This window comes from Coenobita brevimanus, chromosome 6, assembly GCF_032717465.1.
Source record: "Coenobita brevimanus isolate Jiangsu-jjx chromosome 6, ASM3271746v2, whole genome shotgun sequence".
In the NCBI taxonomy this organism is placed as follows: Eukaryota; Metazoa; Arthropoda; class Malacostraca; order Decapoda; family Coenobitidae; genus Coenobita; species Coenobita brevimanus.
The window spans coordinates 58,187,602-58,206,679 of record NC_136959.1 but is presented as its reverse complement, the minus strand read 5'-3'; the positions used below and the strand labels follow the sequence as shown (position 1 = coordinate 58,206,679).

Here is a 19,078-nt window from a genome sequence, read left to right as displayed (position 1 = left end):
ATGGTTTCTCAGAACTTAAGAAAACTCTAGTTAACTTTGCTGTTTTTAGTTTATTCTTTTTGTCAAACGATTTTATATATACTGTAGGTTATGCTGTGCTTTTCGAACTGAATGGGTTAGATAAAGCCTTAACCAATTTCCTTTTGTAACGCTGAATAAAATCGTTGAGTAAAATCGTCAAAGTTATCGAGAACAAACAGTATTTACATAACACACTGCACAGGAGACTTGTCATGCAGGCTATCCTTCACCCGTTCACCCAGAGGACTGCTGTTATTCATTCTGCTATCACATACCGGTATTGTAAACGATTTAATCCGATTTAGAACAAGTCTGTATATCTATTTAACCCAATTCAGGATGAGTCTTTATCTATTTAACCCAATTTAGGAAGTGTATGTTTATCTAACCCAATTTAGGAAGAACCTGTTTATCTATTTATGGAAGAATCTGTTTATTTACTCAATCCAATTTAGGAAGAATTTGTTTATTTAACCCAATTTAGGAAGAATCTGTTTATCTACAGTATTTAACCCAATTTAGGACGAATCTGTTGATCTATTTAACCCAATTTAGGAAGAATCTGTTGATCTATTTAACCAAATTTAGGAAGACTCAATATATTTAACCCCATTTAGGAAGAATCTGTTTATCTATTTAACCCAATTTAGGAAGAATTTGTTTATCTAAAGTATCTAATTAACTTAATTTAGGAAGACTGTTTATCTTCCAGTATCTACCGGTATTTAACCCAGTTTAAAAAGATTATCTCCGTAGCCTACCTTACTTACTCAGTTCAGGAAGCATATCCATATATCTTTTTATCTATGGTCAGATGCCTTAATTTCGGAAGGGGAGGCCACAAACTAATCGCCCTGTTATTCTTTCTTCCGCCGCCATCAGGCTGCCCTTCCTCAAACTCAAACCCCCCGACATTCGTACCTCCCTAGGCTATTTATGAAGTGATGAACTAAAACCATACAATATATACCTAACCCCTCCACTTGGAAATTTCTATCCCGTGCTGAAAAGAATCGCTCGACTGAAGGAAAATAATACCAGTGATAACAGTAATGATGATGATGGTGATAACTCTGATTACGGATGTTAAACTGCCATGGTCTCAATATTATTAGCGATCTTTATATCTGTATAGCGTAATATTCCACAAAATCTATCTTGTGTCCCATAATAAAAATAAAAAAAGATATATATACTGTTGATAAACCTGAACCAAAATTTTTCTGGAAAGTAGCCTAATGCAAGGGTAAGTTAGAGTCCGTGTGTTCTTCAATTTCTTAGACCGGTTCTTAACCTTTAAGAATTTAAAGAGCTAAATCCTTCAAGAATTTAACGAGCTACATCCATCAAGAATTTCAAGAGTAAATCATTCAAGAATTTAAAGAGCTAAATCCTTCACGAACTGAAAGTACTACAACCATCAAGAATTTCAAGAGTAAATCCTTCAAGAATTTAATGAACTAAATCCTTCAAGAATTTAAAGAGCTAAATCTTTCAAAAATTTAATGAACTACATCTTTCAAGAATCTTAAGATGAACCCCATCAAGAATTTAAAGAACTAAATCCTTCAAAAATTTAAAGAGCTAAATCCTTCAAGAATTTAAAGAGCTACTACTTTAAGAATTTAAAGAGCTAAATCCTTCAAGAATTTAAAGAGCTAAATCCTTCAAGAATTTGAAGATTGATTCTTCAGGAAATTAAAGAGCTGAAGCCTTCAAGATTTTAAAATACTGCATCATTCAGAATTAGAAAGACAAAATCCTTCATGAATTTAAATACTCAAGTTCTTCAAGAATTGAGAGTTAAATCCTTCAAAAATTTAAAGAGCTACTGTACAGCCTTCGTGAACTGAAGTACGAACAGCTCATCGGAATGCCTCCCATATGAAGAGATTGCATATATTAAATAAGCGATTAGAAAATTATGTTACACTATTAATCATTCTACGAGTACCTATACTACATAATGAATATTAAAACAAATAAGTTACGTTCATTTTCAACTCTCAGTTCTCTACTCCGACGACTGTTAGTTTATTCTTGTTATCTCCAGATAATTTTATACAGCTTTGGGGAGACTTCTCCGGACTGAAGGAGTAAGATAACCTTCATTAACTTCTTCACTCTATGGGTCTCAAAAATTCAATAAAAATCGTTTGGTAGTAGCAATAAAATGAATAATCTATCATCGAACTGAATAAGCTAAATTGGAGATGCCAAGGTTCCGCTGCTTTATCAACTTCGCAGAAATCCTAGCAACGCTTTCATTTAATTCGACAGATGCACTGTTGCACAAAGCCGCTGCAATGATAAGGAGCACATCATGTCACCAAACACCAAGCATTACGGCTGTATAATCGCAACTCGCTTATCGAGTATCATCTGCTACGAAGGAATATCACCAGAATAGTCCAAATGGCAGTGATTCAGCCTCGTATGAAATCCCCCAAACAATCTGCAAGGGCTCTCTCACCCTAACATTAACCAAAAATAGCACAATAAGCAACATCTCTTTTCATTCAGCTGTGTCAGAATGTAATACTAACCTATGTGGCGAATTGAAGAGAAAAGGTAGCCAGTCCCAGATCTAAAAATCCCGAAAACCGAGTGTATGTGAAGGAGTGACGACCCGCACTCCACCTAACTCCACTGCTGTTTGTGTACTGAGCGAGGAAGCAGGGATGGTGCTGGCATCTGTTAGTGGATTCTGGCAACTTGTAGCCCAGCTTTCTCTCTCTCTCTCTCATGGAACGAACAAGCTTGCAGGCATCTAGCCTTTGGTTCCTTCTTCTTTGCATAAGAAAAAGTATTTTCATGAGTTATGATTCTTGTGTTAATCTATTGTTATAACCGAATATGGAGAGAGGGAGATGGTAACTTTAGGCCAGAATAAAGGATAGTGAAAAACAGGGTTTTAAATAGATTCAGTCCCTTCATAATGAGAGTTGTCTCCTAATATGAATCAAACAGGTTAGTGGTAGCAAGTATAAACTATATGCCATCACAAGAAGACTCCATGCGACAGGTTCCATTAGCAAAATAACAGTGTACTGATGTGACAAGGACGGGTAGACAGAGATGGTCTGGGGCATGTGGACAGTGCAGAAAATGATAAGTGTGAACGTCGGGGGTAGGGTTGCAAGAGGAAGACCGAAAAGACCTGGGACGAGGTCTTAAAGGGATGACGGACTGAACAGGGAGACTGTCAGAGATCGAACAGCATGGACAGCTGCCATTAGGTGACCATGACCGACGCTGGCAAGCATGTTGAAGCCTTCATAAACGATACAATACGAACATAATAATGATAATAATAATAAAAGTCATCATCCCATGCCGTATTCCCAACCCACACATATGCACTTTATAATGTCATCAGATAAGCAATCAATCAACTTTCAACTTCAATAAGTGGTCTCACCCCTTGTCAATTACTACCCATAAAAAAATTCATCCAGTCATCTTTATCTTGCCACCACCTGGGAAGAAAGAAAAAAAAAAAGGCACTAAAATGCGACCATGGTCTTTGGTCTGTGTAAATCTAACTGATGTGGCCTATACAACACCGGTACTGCAAAGGGAAGCTTTCACGCACTGGTAACAACGTAGAAACGCCCCTCAACCCCCTATTACACAAATGGAGGGAGGTGGGCTGCAGTGGAATAGTAGCACCAACATAAAACCTCCCTCAACTTCCTGTTCCATAAAAGGAGGATGTGGACTCCAGGAGAACGGCGTACTGCACCAACACACATATGTCCCTCGACTCCTATTCCAAAAGGAGAGGATAATGAATTTTGGTTTTAACGACCACCTTGAGCTAGCTGAAAATTATGTTCATGTAACATAATTTTCATTTGGTAAAAGAATGGACATACGGGAAACACCAACCAGCATGGTGTCCCTACACACACACACACACACACACATACACATACACATGCGCTTGGGTACGCTGCTCCGCATCCCACAGAGTTTCTGGATGACCAGCATCGTGAGAGGATCCATAAATACATTTATTGAGAAAAAGACCCACTTAGACCTAGCTATATGTTACTGTGTACAACTGTATGGTCGAACGACACTCTATACAGTACTTGTATTTAATTATCTTTGTTCAGTAAAAGCCACAACACCTGGGAAATTACCGACCAGTATGGTGTCTGGCTTTAACAAACTATCAGCTTTAATGTCAAGGGTCTGGTACCAATTAGCTCGTTATATCAAGAGTGTATTGTACATGTATATGTTTATACAAATACAGTATATGCATAGATGGTGATTAGTGTGGAAATGTTGCAGTTTAGGCCTGTGGAGCCTCCTGATGCATGACATTATCTGAGGGTCACTCTTGGAGGTGGTCGGTAGGTTAGCACTAAGTGGTATGTGCTTGCGTAGGGGGCGTGGGAGTTTGTCTGTGGGAGATGTGTTGGCTGATGTGATTCTTGCTGCACTTTGGAAATATGCAGGCAGGAGAGAGCCGCCTTCTTCAATATCCCTGCCTTGTTCTACTAGCGCAGGCACTCTAAAACAGCTTCTAACATGGGTCAACTGTCCAACTAGAATTATCCTCTTTTCTTAAGTTCTTTGGAAAAATTATAAGTGGGTGGTTTGTCTATGAAAAGCTGAGAATGTGGAAGGTGTGAATGATGCATAAATAAATGTGAGTCCAATTTCTCTGTCCACTGTTTGTAGTTCTACATTTATGTCTCTTGTTTCTGTTTCCCTAATTCTGGATCCCACTTCCCTCATCTACAGTTCACTTCATTTATGAAGGCTCTAACATGCTTGTTAGATAAAGAAAGATTTTTATTTTTATACTGTACAGGGGCAATGGATAACAGACAACTAGACTTAAAATATGGCTATTATCATTAACATACAGTGAAAGCTCTTATCCCATCTCCAGGATTTGTACCTGTAGGTTCAAATACAATGTTCATTGTCTTACCTATCTATAGCCCGACAACCTAATCCTGCACAAGGTGGTTGCAGAAAAAAAGCCTCCAAGTCGCTCTGTCACGCACCATTTGACTACCCTCCCCCCAACTCACTCCCCCCTCCCTCATATACCTCTTAACTCCATTCCTCCACTACTTCATATTTCATTATAACTTTTCAAAAACTATATGCACCTTCATTTAGATGGTGGGGACCATCATCCACTCATCTGATGTGGTGCTGCCTATTTCTTCCTTCACCTTTACCACTCTTTTTCTCTGTCTGCCCTCCTCTCTTCTGATTTCTCACAATCATCCGCTCACTTCATGTAGTGCTGCCTACTTCTTCCTTCATCATTCTTATTCTGTCTGCCCTCCTTTCTTCTTATTTCTCCCAGCTTTCCTGTCACTTTTTATTATTAGTCTTTCCTTCTCAGGTGGCTTTACACTGAGTGACAAGCCTAATGGTTTCCAGTTACACTGAGTGACAAGTCTAATGGTTTCCAGTAAGCCAGGAAACCAACAAGTGGGTTGGCGGAGGGTTAGTGCCCCTCCCCGTAAAACAACTACCTCAAAGTCAAACGGCCACCCCTTAAGGGATTATGATGTCTGGCCTTAGACAGACAGATAGATGGATAGATAGATGAAATACAGTATAGTTTTGCCAGACTCTGTTAGTGGCAGGGACCAACCCACTAATGCATTAGTTAAGGATCTTTTATTAATACCACAATCTCAAAATAATATAAGCGCTGCCTTCACAATACCACTTATGATAGTTGAGCACCAACTTTGAAATGATATACAATGGCTATAACTTCAGAACCTCTGTACAATTTAATGCTGGATCCCACCTAATTCCATCTTCAAGTGGGAAAAATACTCATGATGATAGTGATGATGATGATGATAATGATGATGGAAGCAATTACTGTAAGTCCTCATTACATCACTTTCGTTGCCATCAAGCTCACATTATTTAGAGAAAATTTGTATATTAAAGCTCCATGTACATCTATAATACTGATTTAACATTTCCCCCTACTTACAGTACAGTACCAATTGTAGGGAAAAAGTTGTGATATTATGGAAGACAAATTACTTAAAATGATAACTGCCTGAGCTCACCCTTCTACCTCAATCACCCAGTACATTCAAAGCTCCCAAAATGATTGTATTTTATTGGAATCAGGGATGTTTCTTCATTTCATTCTTGCCATTTGCAGATGACTGGGTTCAGCTTTGGAGTGTCATAGTCATAATCATCATCATCCAGACCTCCTTTCCTTCGACAAGGTTGGGTGAGACTGGGTGCATAGCCTAGTTGTGTTCTCATGACATTTATAAAAGCTCCAACACACTTCCATGTGTTGGCCTTGGTCACCTAATGGTGGCTCTCCACATTGCTCAATATCCAGTGGCCTCTCTATTCAGTACCTTGCCCATGAGGTCAACTCTACTACCTCGTTCCATGTCTTTTTTGCTCAGTCTTTTGCAACCCTCAACAATTTACCTCTCACCCTCCACACCCAATTGTCATGGTGACTCAATAAACCCCTCCCCTTCAATATGAAAGACATTCCCTAAGCTACCATAATTATAATCATTTGGTAGTGGCAAGAATAAAATTTTAAAATACATCAGCCAAATTCAGAGGATTAAATACTGAAAACATTCACTAGACTTCCACCAAGCTGTTGCCACTGAGGACCTATGACATCATAAAGCCAATAATTCCATCAGGTCATTGAAGTCAGTCTCAGCGACTTTCTGCAGCTCCGTTTTCTTGATCTTCTTTCTTGGTATCGCCACCTCTTCCTGTACCTTGTTCTTAACTTCTTCTTGGTGTAACCTCTCCTCACTGAAAAAGTCATTTCATTTCATATATAAAAGCTCCAACATGCTTGCATACGTCAGTCTTGATAACCTGATGGTGGCTCTCCAAGCTGTTCAGTCTCTAGCAGTCTCCCTGTTCAATTCCTTATCTCTGAGGTCAAACTCTATGACCCTGTCCCAGGACTTGGTCTGCCTCTCTCAACCTAACCCTTAATGTTCACACACCTCACCTCCCACACCCAACGGTCATCTTCCAATCTCTCAACATGCCTAAACTATCTCTAACTACCCCTCATCATCACAGCACACTAATTCATTCATGTTCCATCTTTTCTCTTAACTCTTCAGTTGTAATCTAAACCCCCCCTATGCCTCTTATTCAAAGATGCAATAATAATAATAATAATAATAATAATAAAAATAATACCAGTAAGAATAATCCATCCATCTATCATCCAACCCTACGTTGCCCCATAAGTGTAGGAGCCTGGGGCTAAGCAAGTTGGTCCTGACATTTAAGATGAGTGACCAGCCTCACTCATCCCAGAGTGGCATCATGTGAACAATAATCCCAACCACCCCGTGGATATAAACCTTCACCAGCTCAATCCAACTGGAGTGCTGTGATTACCCACTAAACCACCAGGTGCCATAATTTGGTTATATAGTTACCACTCAGCGTAGTACCAGTAAATGGTTTCCTGGTGTACAGGAAACCATTTGGCTTGTCACTCAGTGTACAGTCACTCATAGGCAGAAGGAAGAAGAAAGAATGAAAGAAAGACAAAAGAGGGAGTGTAATGTCACTCGTAGGCAGAAAGGCGAGGAAGGAATGAAGTAAAGAAAGACAGGAGAGGAAGGAAGGACTGAAGAGAGGAGAGGAATGGGCAGACACCCGAGAGCAGCACTACATCGAGTGAATAAATGGTGTGTGCCCCCACCTATCACAAATAATAATAATAATAATAGCACCTGGTGGTTTCGTGGGTAATTATTGCGCTCCAGTCGGATTGAGCTGGTGAAGGTTTATATCCAAGGGTTTGTTGGGGTTGATTGCTCATGTAATGCCACTCAGGGATCAGTGAGGCTGGTCACTCTCATCTTAAATGTCGAGACCAACTGCCTAGCCCCAGGCTCCTACGCTCCTCATGGGGCAACACGGGATTGGATGATGGATGGATGGATGGATAATAATAATAATAATTAATAAATAAAAAAGTCCAAGTTCACAAATTTTGAGAAATAATGATACTAAATCAGTATAACTCTAATATGATATAAAACTTTTGCACCAACCCCTTCAACCTGAGAGGTCTATGAGTTGAAATAATTCATTTTAATTTGGCAGATTTCTGTCCTTTTCCAGCCTATTCCCCAAAGATCAAAGGCAGCAAAAGACAATATAACAGCCTTGAATCCTTTCCACAGCTGTTCTCTGTGACCGGCATCATATTGTTATGGTAATATCTTGTTACAGTTCTGCATTCAAGACAGAAAGATGGCAATTTTATGCCTTGTTAAACTAAACTGAGCAGTTGGAATAAATTTTTAAAGACATCCTTGGACGATAAAAGTTTGGTGGAGACTGCTAACAACCTATAAAAAAGGTTTCTAATTACACCTACTTAGAGTGTACAGAATATGGTAAGAATAAAATTTAGATGACACAGAAGACATCCTCAGACTATCCAAGTTTGGCGGATGTTGTAAATAGCCTATAATAAAGGCTTCTAATTTTGCCTAGTCAGAGTGAGGAGAATAGTCTGAAGAAAAGCTACAGCATACTCAGATGACAGAAGTTTCGTGGAGACTGCTAACAGCCTATAATACATGCTTTTAGTTAAGCCTAGTTCAAGTGAAAAGAGTACAGAAAAATGTTTAAAAACATCCTCAGACAATAAAAGTTTGTTAAAGATAGGGGTGCTCATCATCCACTCGCTCGATATGGTGTTGCTCTAGGGTGACTGTCCTTCCCTCTCTTCATTCCTTCTTTCCTTCCTTCCCCTTCTGTCTTTCTTTCCTCTTCCTTCTGTGTACAGGTGACTACAATGAGTGATGAGCCAAATGGTTTCCTGTACACCAAGAAACCATTTACTACACTGAGAGGTAACCGCATAACCAAATTATGGCGCCTGGTGGTTTAGTGGGTAATTAAGGCATTCCAAATGGATTGAGCCTGTGCAGGTTTATATCCAACGGATGGCTGGGGTTTATTGTTCACATAATGCCACTCAGGGATGAATGAGGCTGGTCACTTTCACCTTAAATTTCAGGGCCATCTTGTCTAGCCCCAGGCTCCTACACTCCTCATGGGGCAACACTGCATTACATGGTCAATGAATGAATAAAGACTGCTACGGTAATATACAATATCAACGCTTCTAATCTGAAAAAGATCATTTGATAGTAACCAGAACAAAATAATTTCGATTTTACTGTTTTTTCTAGCTATTTAAAATCATCCTAACCTGTTGACATATCATGTGTATTAAAGTATGACCATTTAGATCTCAACCTTGCACCCAGAAATACAGTACTATAAGTGTCTAAAATCTACCTGGTTTCTGCATCTGGGAGTACCATCTTGCAGAATGCTGATGCCAGATGTGAAAATGAATCTAGTTTGTAAATACGTGCTTCATCCAGCACCTGTAAAGAAAGAACCACATGATGTAATAAGGTCAATAAATGTAACTTGTTTCACTTATGCTGAACAAATACACACAAAAATCATAAGAATGGTGTAGACCTGCGAAGAATGATAGGTGTATCAGAGGTTTAAGTTTTCTTGCATATTACTTCTCAATACCTGCATGAGATTTAAGTCTGACTGAACACAGTATTTGTAGAACTGAAACTATATATGAATGGTAGGGAGGGGTGCCCACCATTCACTCATGCAAAGTCTAAAATACAGTGACTGACAAGCTAAATGGCTTCCACAACCAGGAAAACCACTTACAGTACCATACAGGGTAGTCCTGAAAGTGGCAATAAAGGATCAGCTGTTGCTGTTACTGCATGGTAACCACATAACCAATAAATGCATGCCTAGTGGTCTTGCCAATTAAGGCACTTCAACCAGATCTGGGTGATGGCTGATGTGTACTGCTCACATATATAATGCTGTCAAGGGGCAAGTAACTGTCACTCTATTGTTAAATGTCATGACTGAATAGCCTAGTCCCAGGCCCCTATGCTCCTGATGGGGCAATAAAGACTTGGATGATGGACAGATGGAATGATAGATGGATGGAGAGTAATTAAATTTCATTGTGTGATGACAGATGGTATGATGAATGGATGGATGGATGGATGGATGGAGAGCAACTATATTTCAGTGTGAGGACATATGCCAATGCATGTATCCAAAGAAAATTTTCAATTTTTCTTTGGATACATGCAATTTTTATCCAAAGAAAATTTTCAAATTTTGACTAAAAGATTAGAAAAGAATTTTCTTGGGTGGAATGGGTTAAATGTCACAGACTTGAAGGGGCAATATTTTCTGTGGTGGAATATGAGAACTATTTTTGAGGAAGCATGTACCAGGAACTTTATAAGATACACCCATCCATCATCTAAACCTGTGTTGTCCAATGAAAAGCATACGAGCTAAGGGCTAGGCAAGTTGGTCCTGACATTTAAGATGAGAGTGACCAGCCTCACTCATCCCTGGGTGGCATTACATGAGCAATAAACCCCAACCATCCCTCAGATATGAACCAACACAGGCTCAATCCGATTGGAGCACCTTAATTACCCACTAAACCACCAGGTGCCATAGTTTGGTTATATGGTTACCATCCAGCATTGTAAATGGTTTCCTGGTGTACAGAAAACCATTTGTCTTGTCACTCAGTACAGAGTCACCCACAGACAAAAGAAGAGGAAAGAATGAAGGAAAAAACGACATAAGAGGAAAGAAGGAAGAGAAGAAACGGCAGCCACCCGACAGCAGCACTAAATCGAGTGAGCAGATGGTGAGCACCCCCACCAACACTAATAAAAATGCATGTGAATAAACTACAGACTTTAATTTTAAGCCAAAGATACTGGCAGAAAAGAAGGACAACATCTGGCATGGAAGATCAAGCAGATTAAAATTTTATAAGAATGATGACAAAAAATTTTGACTAAAAGATTAGAAAAGAATATAAACTGAAAAATTAATGATGCGGAAAGTTATTTAGGCAATGAATGGCATCTATACAGGAACAAACCATGAAACATTAGCTATCTTCATCATTCCAACCTCTTTTCCTACCTAAGGATAGCATAAAGCATGCCAGGGAAAAAAAAAAAAAAAAAAAAAAAAAAAAAATCCTTACCTTCTGAATGAATAAAGTTGATTTCTCTAAATTTAATCCAAAATCTGCAGAGCCTGTCTCTTTCTCTTTTGCCTCTGTTACATGAGAGGTGCGAACTGGAGCCAGGAGTGCTGCAAATGGGGTGAGAGCAGGTGGAGGGCCCTCTGTATCCAGTACCAGCTGTCTTACTTCTTCTCCTATCTTTTCATTGGCTGAGTTTAGGTCCCTGATCACCTCGAGGGTATGCAAGGACTGTTGGACGAGATGAAAGAGATGACGTTACCAATCTGGGGGTAGCAATGACTCCTTTTGTATTTTCTTCTTGCTGCCATCAAATGACTTCATTCAATTTAGGAAGGATCTCTAGCAGTAAAGGAACTAATAAGGCTGAATCTAACCCATCCAGTTCAAAAGTATTTCCCACTGCTAATCTGGTTGAATATAAGAATGACGCCATGTTTTGTCTTAAGGAATCCCCGTACTGGGGTTGGCCATGGTACATACAGTATAATGTTTTCTCTGCCCTGGATGCTAAACCAAGTGCAAAAACCAGCTAATTACTTCCTAATCATTGCTGGAAGCTGTTGGGCAAAAAGAAATTTGAGGAAGTGTAATAAGATTTGTAATAATATGAGAGTCTCAGTGCAGATTTTGACTCTATGTAGTAACTCAGAAGAGCTAAGTGACTATACATGTGGCTGAATACTACCTGCCTAAGTGATGACCATGTGGCCAACTACCAAGCTTGCAGCAACATCTTACTCTCATGGTAGTACTTCCCATGGTAAATGGTAGTCACCCACAAACTTAAGTCACATTTTGTATTTTGTACCATATATTATTGCACTATAATTTACAGAAATCCAAGCACCAAGTGACAGCAAGATTTACGTAACAAACATAACACCATTAACCCTTCGTTAGTCCTGTGGGGTATTCAAACGTGGTTAGTTGGTGGGGTGTTACAACACCCCAATACAAAAATACATGCAGTGTTACTACTAGTAAAATATATTCATACTGCTGCTTCAGCATAACTCTGCAATCACAAATGAAAAGATTGAATGCCTTGTAGGTGGTGTTTATTAATTTATAATAAGAAAATACAATAAATTATAATATCAGTAAAAAAATAACAAATGGACTCATATCTCATTTGTCAGGTAAACACGCATAGGAAAATATATTATGTGATTTTTAAAATCAGTAAAATGATAAATATGCAAAAATAAGATAAAAAAACAATCTATATCACATTATGATGTAAATGGTTAGTTTGATGGGGTGACTGGACACCCCAGGGGGGTAAAAAGTGCCCCTCTCTCTCACTACAGCAGAGGCAGGACTCAACCAATCCACATGTTCCCTCCCCTCACTGAATCAGAGAGTACTGGAACGGAGAGAAATATTCAAATTACCGGCTAGGAAATATGAGCTTTTAAAAAAACTGGGGGTGCCAAAACACCCCACCTGACTAACAAAAGGTTAAGCTGTACCTGATCACTACTGATGTAGTGAAGGGAACTATTGTAATTCCAAAATGAGGTACTGTTTGATTTCTTAGCACGTGGAACAAAGGCTACTGCTAGAGGTTTTCCGTATGCAATGACCTTCTCCTGCACAGACACAACCTTGCTTCTCCGTGGGTCAAAGATGAACACTTGAAAGAGAAAGAGAAAATCACTGAGCAAACTGATCAAAGAATATAATAAAAAATACTATAAGGTGAACAGTACAAGTAACTGTTGACAAGTACAAACATGAGCAATAGTTCACTGACAATCCTCTTCCAGTACTGTGTCCAGCTCCACATGACTGACAGAATCTTCCTTTCTCACATTCTTTTGTTGTGTGCATCGTATTTTTATCCCATAAAAATAGTTTAAGTAACAACATCCATTACCACAGCTGGCAGAAAAGTGTTAACAAGTGCAATATAAAATTGTTCATTTTGATAAGAACAGTACAGAACTGCTACATTTAATAATAGTATAGAACTGATCAATTTATAAAAACAATACAGAGCTGTCCATTTTTATAACAACAGTATAGAACTGTTCATTTCATAAGAACAGTGCAGAACTATCATTTTTATGAGAATTGTATGGAACTTTTTTATAGGTATACTACTGTGTAGACTTAATTTTTATGTGAATAATGATTCACTACACAAAAAAAAAAAAAAAAAAAAAAAAAAAAAAAGTTGTGTACTGTACTTACAATCACCAGTTTCTGAGAAGACTGCCATATATTGGGACAAGGGATCGGCCGCAAGGCAGGTGGAGCATATGCTTACTCGCCACAGGAGAGAACAGGTAAGAAGGTTCCAAACACATAGCCACTCACAACTACGTGTCACAACCAAGGATCGGCAACCCTCACCTTGACCAAATTCTACCTGTCTGTGAGGGGAAGGGGATATAAATTTTCAGAAGGACTAAAGCATATCCTATGCTGAATAAAATGATATGGACATAGCAAGAATCCAATGAAGAAAACATGTCCATTGGTGGAAGGACTTGTTGTTGTTGCTCCAGGCTAACCTGAACAAGAACCCTGCAGACTGCAGGCTGAAAATGCCCTTTTTGTGCAATTCTATATCTATTTATGACAACACCAGGCATCCTCCTGGAAACTCCCCCACAAGAATTGGCCATGACATTACATTTGCTAAGCTGTACTAACATTACACCCCTATCTTACTTAACTAGCTACTCTTCTTCCTTGTCAGCTCTCATTTGGTTACCACCACCATCATCAGCATCGTCATACTAAACCAGTTTCCCACCAATAAGGACCATAGGTTGGATCCAGATACAGAAAAAGTAAGGCAATAAAAATAGTCTTTCTCAAAAGACTGCCCAGTGATGTGAACAATACATCCAGTCTCTCATTATTCAAGCTTTTTTTTTTTTTTTTTTTTTTTTTTTTTTTTTTTTGTGCCATCAGGTACAGGTTCACAGTACTTTGCAATACTGTAAACTATTGAAGTTCCAGTGTGACTTAAACGGCTGATAGGGGAGTTCCCCTCAAGTTACAGTGCTTCTTATATGAAAATGTGATAATTTGGAGCACAATGACATAGAACAATGGCTTACTACACAACTCACAATATCTTTTCAGTAAGGTATGATTGAGAAAAAGAGCCCTTGAGCTGGCATGGTGAGGGTTCCCAAAGAGTGAGGATGCTGGAGAAACTGACTGCCAGGAGGGAAGCATCAGGAGAGATACTGATGGCTGTGGCTGGAAGGTGGCGATAGAAGCCCACACTGACGCACGACCATGAGCTCTTGATACCTAGGGAGACAAGGAAATACTGGTTTGCTGCAACTTCTTGGACGTGAACAAAAGTACATAGTGTTGGGGGTGGAGGGAGCCAATCCCACACTTCCTTCTTTGGAGTTTAGGATATCATGGTCCATGACATATAAGGGTAAGAGACTGACCTGTGCTCCTGGTAGCATTTTATGGCACATAGCAGAAAAACCTCTGGTTATCTCTGAGATTCATATTTTAGTAGATAAGCCACAGCGCATTCCACCTTGAGGGTTCTACCGCCAGCAGCGACAAATGGGTTACTCGAGATCATTTTTTACCAAATCAGTCAGATGCATTTTTAAAAAATATTACTACCAACAGATGATTCATTTCTGATTATTCATGCTGTGTTAAGTAGGGATTAACAGAGACTGTTTTTAATTCTGTCAGTATGAGTGGCTTCTTCAAAGTTATCAAAATCATTCGGATGCATCAAGAATACAATAATTAGTGCTGTTGTGATCACAGGCTCATCTGATCATGAGCCCAGTGTGGACTGCACACTGAAGCTGCCCTTCTCCTGCAGTCTACCATCCTCCTTTCAAGGTACAGGAAGGGAGTGACAGATTTTTGTGTTACCAGACAGCTCGTATGGTGCCACTATGTGAATGTGTCCTTCTCCAGTAATAAACTAAAATGTATCACTGGACTGCTAGAATTTCTCTCAGGTGAACAAACTCATCAGGTGTTATTCTGTACATGAAATAAAACTGCACCATCAAAACAACCGTGAGGTTAAACCACTTCCTATTTTAGCTTCCAGTCATCATCATCAAACTATTATCCTAGATTTATTTGCTGATTTCAGTAGCACAGTCCGAAAGATTTCTGCTTCTTGTTTTTCTGTCCAATCCACTAATTATACTTGTGGGAATTAGGAACAGGATGATGATAAACATTGGACTTGGTAAAACTGAGAACAACAACAAAAACAACATACCATAAATATCTGAACTGTCTATTTCCTGCCAAATCTTGAATTTCCCATCATCACTGCATGTGACACAGAATAAAGTCTTCCCTGGTGCATGCTGGAAAGCAAGTTCATTCACTGCTTTCTGATGTGGCAAGTCAATGGATGTGTTCAGATACCATCTGTGAAGGAAATAATTTTACAGTAATGAAAACTGATGAAGAAGAACACAAATATACTTAAGATCCACAGCAGTTGACACATCATATTCACTCAGGGCAAACTGCTTAAAAATTAGGGGAGATGTAATTCCCTCAATGCACAGCAATAAAAGCATATGATGTCTATCTGTCTACCTATCTGTTGCCAGACGCCTTAATCCTGTAAGGGGTAGCCACAAACATATTGCCTCCATGTCGCCCTGTCCCCTGCCATTTCATTGCCCTGCTTGAAAGGGTACAAGGAAGGTTGCTGGTCCTTGAAGGCAGTGATAAGAAACAGGGAAGTGAGCATGGAAGTGAAAAAGTTACTGCCTGACTGTATTGTGATACCAACTCTAACGTATGGATGTGAAGCTTGGACCTTGTTGGAGTGACAAAAGTCAGGATTGAGAGCAGTGGAAATGAGTTACTTGAGAGAAGTCTGTGGAGTTACATGGAGAGACAGACTGACAAATGAGGACGTGAACGAGTGTTGTGGTGTGGATGTGGAAGTGATAGCAAGCGTTAGGAGAAACACACTGCGATGGTTTGACCACATGGAGAGGATGGAGAGCAAGACCGAAAAGGAAAGTGTATGTGAGTGAGGTGGAGAGGAGGGAGGGAGGGGGAGGCATATGATGTGCCCAGAATAAAATCCCAGAGTGCCCAAGCAAAATCCTAAGTGGGAGAAGACAACTACAATGGAAGCAATTGTGTAAAACTACCAAAAAAACAATACTATTCGGCAGCATGTGAGGGTGACCATCATCCAAACACTTGATGTGTTAATAATTTTCCCACTTCCAAGCTTTATCTGTTTCTGGCTGATGATGATAATGATGATAATAGCGATGTTTGGTAAATTATGAAAAATTTTGCTAATGCTATGTGTCTTGGATCATATAAATGTGTCACTTTAGCCAACTGATTATGAAGATCTTTTGTAGTTGCGAGAATGAGGTAAAGTCAACCAAAAATGTATCGACCCTCTTATTGCACATATCGTTTTGAGACTTGGAAGTAGCCTTGTGGTATATGGGGTACCCTGTAAATATAAGTGCAAATATTGTTCTTTTATTATTAGGACGCTGAATCGCATACACACTGGGTGCTATATTCTTTTTTTGAGGCATTGAGTTAATAGATCTGTGTGTCTGCAAAGCTTGGTCTTTTCACATCCATCAAACCTTAACCCCTGACCGCCTTGGAGAGAGCTCCAACATACTTGACCTCTTCCTTACAATTCATCCTTCTGCTTACACTGTCAATCTTTTCTCTCCATTGGGCTCCTCCGATCACAACTTTTATCACCTTAATCTGTCCTATCGCTCCGGTACGGCCTGTGGACCCTCCAATGAAATGTCGTCTGTGTCACTTTGGAGCTGTGGATTGGCAGGCCCTCAGGCAGTACTTCTTTGATTTTCCCTGGAATGAGTATTGCTTCCATGGCCAGGAGCCATCTGAGTGTGCCTTGTGCATTACGGGGGTTAATCTCTCAGGCATGGAAGTATACATTCCTTTCTTATATCCTCTGACTAATGCAAGAAAGCCTTGGTTTAATCACGCTTGTTCTAATGCTGTCCACAACAAGAAGAGGGCCTATAAAAGGTACCGGAGCCAACCCACCCCTGAATCACATCTTTTATACATTTCTGCCCGGAATCGTGCTAAGTCTATTCTTCGCTATGCTGAAAATAATTTCATCTGTACTAAATGCTCTCAACTCTCCAATGAGTTCTTCCTGCTCCTTCTGGCACCTTGCCAAAAACCTTTCTAACAACTTTACCTCATCATCCTTCCCTCCTCTTTTCTACTCTGATGGCTCTGTAGCTATTTCTTCTACATATCAAGCGGATCTCTTCACTCGGACCTTCTCCTCCAGTTCCACCTTAGACGATTAAGGTGCTGTTCCTCCATCAATTCCCCCCTCTGACTTCCTCATGGCTGACATTAAAATTTCTTCAGCTGATGTATTTTCTGTCATCACAGGCCTCAATACTAATAAGGCATATGGGCCTGATGAAATCCCTCCTGTTGTTCTCAAGAACTGTGCTTCTGTGCTTACACCCTGCCTAGGCAAACTAATTCACCTTTGGCTATCAACTTGTACCTTTCCTTCTTGCTGGAAGTTTGCTCTCATTCAGCCAGTCCCAAAGAAGGGTGACCATTCCCAATCCTCTAACTATCGTCCAATTGCTTAAACATCCTGTATCTCAAAAGTTTTTGAGTCAATTCTTAATAGAAAAATTTTAAAGCATCTTTCCTATCACAATCTTCTTTCTGATCGTCAGTATGGGTTCCGTCAGGGACGCTCCACTGGCGATCTTCTCACCTACCTTTCAGACTCCTGGTCATCCTCCTTTTGAGACTTTGGCAAAAGCTTTGCCATTGCACTTGACATCTCAAAAGCTTTCAGGCGAGTCTGGCATAAATCTTTAATTTCCAAACTGCCCTCCTACAGTTTCTATCCTTCTATCTGTGTCTTCATCTCTAGCTTCCTTTCTGGTCGTTCTACAGCTGCTGTTGTAGACGGCCATCGTTCTTCTCCTAGACCTATTAACAGGGGTGTTCCTCAGGGGTCTGTCCTATCACCAACTCTTCCTTTTATTCATCAATGACCTTCTAAGCTGTACATCTAACCCTATCCACTCATACGCTGATGACTCCACCCTTCACCTTTCCATTCGGTTCCCGCAACGTTCATCCCAGCAGTTACTTCAGCAAACAAGGGATGAGGCTATGGCACACCTAATGTCTGACTTGGCTCGTATCTCTGACTGGGGTAAAAATAATCTTGTTGTTTTTAGTGCATCAAAGACTCAGTTTTTACACCTATCAACCTGACAAAATCTTCCACAGGTATACATACTAATGTTTAATAATATTCAGCTTAATACTGCATCATCCTTGAACATGCTTGGGGTTTCATTTACTCGGGACTTATCTTGGAAAGATCATATTACATCTCTTGTAAAATCTGCTTCCAAGAGATTAGGTGTGCTAAATCGACTCCGTTCCTTCTTTACCCCTGCACAATTGTTGACTCTACACAGGGGTTTTATCCGCCCTTGTGTGGCGTACAACTCTCATGTGAAGGGAGGCTCCCCACATACAGCACTTCTCAATAGGGTGGAGTCAAAGGCTTTTCGTCTCATTAACTCTCCTCCTCTTACTGACTCCCTTCAACCTCTGTCTCTTCGCTGCACTGCTGCATCTTTATCTCTTTTCTATTGCTACTTCAATGGTCACTGCTCCTCTGAACTGTCTGCATGCATTCCTCCACCTCTACGACGGGTGCATAGCACCCATCTAGCAGCAAACTCTCACCCCTTTTCTGTCCAACTCTCTAATGCAAGAGTTAACTGTTCCTCCCAGTCCTTCATTTATGCAACAGGTCAACTCTGGAACTGTCTCCCTCTGTCTGTATTTCCTGCTTCCTATGGTCTCCAGTTTTTCAAACGCAGTGTGTCCTGGCATCCCAAAATGATCGGATCTTGAATTTGTCTCTCTCTTGTATTTTGTTTTTCTCTTGGAAGGAAC

At 39.9% G+C, this 19,078-nt stretch overlaps 2 protein-coding genes across 2 annotated transcripts in view; both read right to left on the bottom strand.

Moving 5' to 3' along the window:
* Positions 1-2,676, bottom strand: part of mib2 (E3 ubiquitin-protein ligase mind bomb 2) — a 59,915-nt gene extending 57,239 nt beyond the window's left edge. Inside the window, exon 1 of the mRNA XM_080272452.1 lies at positions 2,568-2,676. The gene's annotated coding sequence lies outside the window, so the exon portion shown is untranslated. The remainder of the gene's footprint in view (positions 1-2,567) is intronic.
* Positions 2,677-6,524: 3,848 nt separating this feature from the next.
* l(2)05287 (WD repeat-containing protein l(2)05287) overlaps positions 6,525-19,078 on the bottom strand; it is a 32,039-nt gene continuing 19,485 nt past the window's right edge. The window contains exons 10-16 of the mRNA XM_080274153.1: positions 15,366-15,520; positions 14,218-14,404; positions 13,328-13,509; positions 12,604-12,767; positions 11,129-11,359; positions 9,355-9,446; positions 6,525-6,822 (exon numbers count right to left, since the gene is read on the bottom strand). Coding sequence (XP_080130279.1) covers positions 6,681-6,822; positions 9,355-9,446; positions 11,129-11,359; positions 12,604-12,767; positions 13,328-13,509; positions 14,218-14,404; positions 15,366-15,520 — 1,153 coding nt within the window. The 3' untranslated portion in view covers positions 6,525-6,680. The remainder of the gene's footprint in view (positions 6,823-9,354; positions 9,447-11,128; positions 11,360-12,603; positions 12,768-13,327; positions 13,510-14,217; positions 14,405-15,365; positions 15,521-19,078) is intronic.